This window comes from Oncorhynchus gorbuscha, linkage group LG15, assembly GCF_021184085.1.
Source record: "Oncorhynchus gorbuscha isolate QuinsamMale2020 ecotype Even-year linkage group LG15, OgorEven_v1.0, whole genome shotgun sequence".
Classification (NCBI taxonomy): domain Eukaryota; kingdom Metazoa; phylum Chordata; class Actinopteri; order Salmoniformes; family Salmonidae; genus Oncorhynchus; species Oncorhynchus gorbuscha.
The window spans coordinates 61,211,653-61,217,770 of NC_060187.1; the positions used below are offsets into that span (position 1 = coordinate 61,211,653).

The 6,118-nt window shown below is 41.0% G+C and overlaps 1 protein-coding gene across 1 annotated transcript; it reads right to left on the bottom strand.

Annotated features, from left to right (window-relative positions):
- Positions 1 to 249: 249 nt before the first annotated feature.
- LOC123997788 (myeloid cell surface antigen CD33-like) lies at positions 250 to 4,418 on the bottom strand. Its single transcript, XM_046302341.1, has 7 exons — positions 4,137 to 4,418; positions 3,318 to 3,469; positions 2,734 to 3,117; positions 2,167 to 2,487; positions 1,754 to 1,880; positions 1,454 to 1,535; positions 250 to 1,297 (listed from the first exon to the last, which is right to left on the bottom strand). Exons 2-7 carry the CDS (start codon positions 3,376 to 3,378, stop codon positions 890 to 892), a joined length of 1,383 nt encoding a protein of 460 aa, XP_046158297.1. The 5' UTR covers positions 3,379 to 3,469; positions 4,137 to 4,418; the 3' UTR covers positions 250 to 889.
- Positions 4,419 to 6,118: the final 1,700 nt, after the last annotated feature.

The following is a 6,118-nucleotide window of genomic DNA, read 5'->3' on the forward strand; positions in this document are numbered from 1 at the left end:
TCAGACAGGTGAGGTGATATTAATAACACTCTGAGCAAAAGAGAATGTTTTGGGATTTTCACCCCTCCATACACTATTTCCTTAAATTCTTACATTTGAAATGCCTATGTATTTGATGTTGTACATTTGAAAATGAATTATGCCCCTATTTCAGATTACTCTGACGTTTTTCTTACACTGTACCCAAGGATTTATGAAAGCTTGCTTGGTAGGTTGATGTCCTCATTGTGGTTTTACAGACGTGTTTAATACGTTTTATGTACACACTTTATTCGAATATTTATGAAATGCATATTGTTATATTTGGTAGCAGTGATTTGTTTTTCACCTCGCCTCCAACCCCATTCGATGCGTGGAACGGATGTGGGTGGGGCTAAGTCTACATCAGGGTGCTATTTTAAAAAACTCACAAAAGTTTATTAAAGATCAGTGGTACTATCAAGAGCAGTGTGCGGGTTACTTCCTTTCCCTCATACATTTATAAATATACACAATCATCAAAAGTAAGGGAGTGCCTCAATAAATAGGCTTAGGGTTAAATCAAAATGCCAAAACATGAAAGGACAGAGGAGAAAACCTCTACTTCTCCAAACCATGTCTTTGTCAGTCCTTCCCCATGGTGACACAAGACAGAATCATTACAAAATTAACATTACATTAACTTCCTTAAAAAATATGTATAACCCTCCCAAAAATACTTGCTTCGGCTGACACAGGGCTGAAAAATAAAGAAGTACCAAAACTATTACCTACAGTAGATTGAGTAAAACAAAGTCTCTGTATCATCACAAAACATTCAGTCTGGAATATGAGAAAACACAGCAGTGCTGTATAATAGAAGCCATAGTACTGTGTGCTATCTCCCATGTTTCTAGACAAAATTGCTGTGTCACTCTCCACCAAAAATAGCCTTGACGTTGGAGTAAAGCGCTGTATCTTCATCTGTCTCTCGTACTGGCTTCCCGTTCTCCACGTCCTTCCCTATCATCTCCTCCCCTTCCACCTCTTCCATCACACCACTCTCCTCTCTACCATCTTTTCCCCTCTCATTCTTCTTCTCTCGTTTGATTTCGACGTAGTCTGACTCTGTGGTAGTGGTCTTCTTCTCTGCCTCCTCAGGTGTCTTCTTCTTCAGTAGGGAGTAGTTGATACTGGCGTAGTCCACCTCTTTTGGTTCTTCCCCTGGGGCAGAGTGTCCCGCAGCTCCACTGGTCTGGAGCCCTCCGTTTTCAGTTCCCTCCCTCAGCTCCACCTGCAGATGTGTCTGTTCGCCCATCACTGCCTGTCCTGCATCTCTCTATGGAGAACATTACATAAATAACTGTGTTAGGAGTCTTTTGTTAGCTTGGTGGTCCCAGACCTGTTTGTGTTGTCTTGTAAACTCCTGTTGGCATGTCAATGCTAAATGAATGTTGGTGAGGCTAAATAAAGGAAAAAAAAACGGATACTGCACCTGTTGGTCTTCACATGCCACCATTTCCAGGTTCGTGAAAGGGCTTTTGGAGTCTAAGTTCTTTGGGGTCCTCTCTTTGCGTCTAAGGAAAATATTACAAATTAAATTACTCAATAACTGTATTTTGGAGGGGTTATAGCAAGCACTTCCATTACAATATGGTGAAAGGCATTGGCACTTTTGACAATTAATCTGATGTTCTTGATAGTAAATATAGATATGTTAGACAATCTGCAATTGATTTTTAAAACAACATACTCAGTGAATAGTATCTGTTCGACAGTAATAGGATGCATGTACTTTTTATATTTCCCTGTGAAACACAGGATGATACAACCGATGGTGGCTGAGCAGGCTGCACCAATCACAACTGCAGTAATCAGTGGTGGGTTCAACAGCATAGCCAAGATGTCTTTAGATACTTCCTCTGCAAAGAGAACAGCACATGTATGATTTTAGAAGTGGCTCAGAATACTAAGAATCCTCTGAAGAAAAAAGCATATTTTCTCAATCAAAGCATGTACTGTACATCTATATGTTGCATTCATATTGGGTGGGACTGGGAAGCTGTGGCTCTCTAACAAAGTATCTTAACTTATATCTTTACATCCGTGTTTTTCTTCTTATTCTTTTAGGGTGACTTGCAGCTCCTCTCTCACTCTGCCCACTTAATTTCTGCTGAAGCACAAAGTCAGATAATGTACAGTACTTACGTGTCACATTCAATTTCAGTGTCTTCTTGGTGATGACGCTTCCATTGAAGGTCACCAGACACGTGACCTTGGTGCCGTCATGCTTAGCTGAGGGGGTAAAGGTCAAAGTTGAGAAGTGGGTTGTTGTGAAGCGGGTGAGATCCTCTCTCCTTTGTGTCGTGGTGTTGTCTCTGAGCTCAGTGATGTTGTCTCCTGTCCCGCTCCATGTCCATGTGATGTTAGGAGGAGTTCCAGAGCAGATTCCCGGGGCGGTGCAGGTCAGAGTCGCTGGTTCTCCCTCTGTCAGAGGAGGAGTCAACACTGAGGGCTTCTGGGTCAGAGCTGGAAAAATAATACAAACTCTGAAGTGAATTTCACATCTGTGCACCAGACATCAGAGAAACATAATCAGACCCATGTTAAACTTCCCCAAAAATTCCAACACTATTTAATAAAAAAGCTGACTTTGGAAAGGGAGACTTGGGGAGGGGAATCTTGGCATTCGTGAATTGGAGGTATGTACCTGTATGTTGCAGTCAGCGTACACATTTAATTGTACCTGTTACAGTGTACATAGTCATGCTATACCTGTTACTGTGAGTTTCTGTGGGTCTATAAATGGTCTTCCTTTCATTTTGAATTGATACTGTCCAGCATCATTCTCTCTGATGTTGTTGATGACCACGCTACAGTTCCCCTTTGTCAGGTCTGTCTCCAGTAGATACACTCTGTGGTTATAACCCTCCTGAGCTTTAGAGGGATTTTTGGAGTGGAAAATTATATGATGATCCTTTTTTTTGCCATTTGCAGGGTATTTGTACCATACTGCTGCGTTCTGCTTGACACTATCAGAGTGATTGAAAGTACATGAAATAACAGCACATAGGCCAGTCTGTGCTGTTATTTCTTCTGGACGGAAGATGATGCTGTTTGTGTTTGCAGCTGATGGAGCTGCTGCAGTAGGGGCCTGTCCTGATGGAGGGAAATGAATAATCATGAGTAATACAGGAAGCACTTGGATACTACTTCACTTGTCCGTAACATTTTTGATGATACAGAATCATTTTAGATTAAAATGGGTTTTAAATTGCCTTACCACTGCAACTACCTCATCTATACAAATAGTCATGATTTCAAAATGTATAACACTTTAATGATTAAAGGGACCCTACTTTGACATGTTGCTCTCTCTGCCAGAGAGAAGAGTAGAGCTGCCCAGATGAGGACCCACATGCTGCCTTCACTGCCTCAATGAATCAACCACAACACCAGGGTGTGTCCTCTTTTACCACTTTCTATGGTCTCCTTGTCTGTGTCCACAGCTCTGGAGCACAGAAAGAGTATACATATGACCATATATACCTCTGTGATTAATTATGATTGATTATGCACAAAATTGAATTGTTTCCAGGCCCACCATGCGTCATGATCATGTGAGATGAAATGTGTATTTATTTTTTGAAAGTGAGCACTCAGTTTGACTTGATGATGATCCGTTTTGGATCGTAGCGTTATCAATAAAGTGGTGAATAGGGAGTGCCAACAGAGTGCAGGCCTTCTTGTTCTTTACTATGACCATAACAATTCATCCCATTGCCAGCTGTGAATACAGAGGCATTCCTAACATCTGACATGATCTTTTCATGGCATGTTTATAAATTGTTACACCCTTCCTAGCACATTTTTTAAAACTGTAATTTAATGCATGGAGAGAAGATATCAAAGTCCTAGTAATGTTTTATTTTACCCTAATTGTCTGGAATCTATTTTAAAAACCACATGGTAACAGAGTAATTACAGACTTTTTACCTAAGTCATTATGGAGATTCATTGTAACAAAAGTAACAATTGTTTCTACCGAGGAACAAGGAGATACTCGTTTTGTTAAAGCATTTCAAGTTGTGTCCAGATTTGCCCATTTTTTCCCAAGCACTTAAAAAATACATATTTATTTTTGCCATGCAAAGAATAAGACTGAATCAGCACATTACCTCTCTCTGTGTGCTCTCTCTTCCTGTTGACTGTGAGCCCTGTGTGAGTCTCTGATGGGTGTGAGCTGTCACTTCATGTCCTCAGTCTGTTACTTCTCCCTGTAACCTGGTGTTGCAATCCAGGAAGTCCCTCTGTACTGCATATCACCCAGCCATACTGTACAGTATCTAGACCATAATCAACCCAAGCACATCAACCAACCCATCAAACCCCACCAATCCACACATATCACCCAGCAATACTGTACTGTATCTAGACCATAATCAACCCAAGCACATCAACCAACCCATCACACCCCACCAATCCACACATATCACCCAGCAATACTGTACTGTATCTAGACCATAATCAATCCAAACCCATCAATTCATACTGATCAACCAACACTACAATCCCCATCGCTTTTATATTTAGATAAATTATTCAAAAACAGTAATACTATAATTTTGTGTAGTTTTAAAGCAAATGTGCATGTAGTCATAAATCAACACAATTCAATCCACGCTACTATGCCTCTTTTAATAGTTTTGGTAAATGCTTGATTTTACAGTCCTGTGTCAGCTCGTACTGTATGTGCCTGGTGGTTGTACATTTTCAAAAAGTAATATTTACTAGTTGCACAACGAAGCAAGTTTTGAAGGTATTTGTGTAAAAAAATTTTAAGTGTAATTTTACCTTTGTCATGTTTGTGTTTTTCTCACAATGGGGAAGGACTGACAAATACGTGATTTGGAAAAGTAGAGGTCAAACGAGTTCTTGTTTTTTCTCTATCCCTTCCGTTTTGCATTTGAATTGCAAAACTTTCAAGGGGGCAAAACCATTCATCTTGAGACGACGGGGGAGATTGTGTACGTTACTAATCACTGAACATATCAAAATACCCAATGGATCATGATAGTTTCTAGTCAAAAAAAAGTGCATCCCCACTATTTTGAAAGTGGGGATGCAGCTGCTCTGTTTGCTAGATTGCTTTGGTGCAGCCACTGTTTTGTATTCAGACCCCTTGCCTTTTCTTTTTCCACATTTAGTTACATTACAGCCTTGTTCCAAAATGGATTTCAAAAAAAGTTCTCATCAATCTGCACACAATACCCCATAATAACAAAGCAAAAACTGGATTTTAGAAATTTTTTCAAATTTATCAAAAAAATAAACAGAAATACCTTATTTACTTAAGTATTCAGGCCCTTTGCTATGAGACTCGAACTTGAGCTCAGGTGCATCGTGTTTCCATTGATCATTCTTGAGATTTTTCTACAACTTGATTGGAGTCCACCTGTGGTAAATTCAATTGATCGGACATGATTTGGAAAGGCACACACCTGTCTATATACGTTCCCAAAGTAGACGGTGCATGTCAGAGCAAAGACCAAGCCATGAGGTTGAAGGAATTGTCCGTAGAGCTCCGATACAGGATTATGTCGAGGCACAGATCTGTGTCTGCAGCACCGAAGGTCCCCAAAAACACAGTGTGATACCGTCATTCTTAAATGAAAGAAGTTTGGAACCACCAAGACTCTTCCTAGAGGGAGAAGGGCCTTGGTTAGGGAGGTGATCAAGAACCAGATGGTCACTGTGACAGAGCTCCAGAGTTCCTCTGTGGAGATGGGAGAACCTTCCAAAAGGACAACGATCTCTGCAGCACTCCACCAATCAGGTCTTTATGGTAGAGTGGCCAGACGTTTGCCTCAGTAAAAGGCAGGCACATGACAGCCCACTTGGAGTTTGCCAAAAGGCACCTAAAGGACTCTCACAACATGAGAAACAAGATTATCTGGTCTGATGAAACCAAGATTGAACTCTTTGGCCTGAATGTCAAGCGTCACTGGCGTGAAGGTTCACCTTCCAACAGGACATCGACCCTAAGCACACAGCCAAGCCAACCCAGGAGTGGCTTCGGGACAAGTCTCTAAATGCCCTTGAGTGGTCCAGCCAGAGGCCGGATTTGAACCCGTTCGAAAACCTCTGGAGAGACCTGATA

Coding starts and splice junctions, on each gene's coding strand:
- LOC123997788 (XM_046302341.1), bottom strand. CDS start 3,378: ATGTGGGTCCTCATCTGGGCAGCTCTACTCTTCTCTCTGGCAGAGAGA. Junction 1,536..1,753: donor TTCACAGGGAAATATAAAAA/GTACATGCATCC, acceptor TATTTTCCTTAG/ACGCAAAGAGAGGACCCCAA. Junction 1,298..1,453: donor TGGCATGTGAAGACCAACAG/GTGCAGTATCCG, acceptor TGTTCTCCATAG/AGAGATGCAGGACAGGCAGT.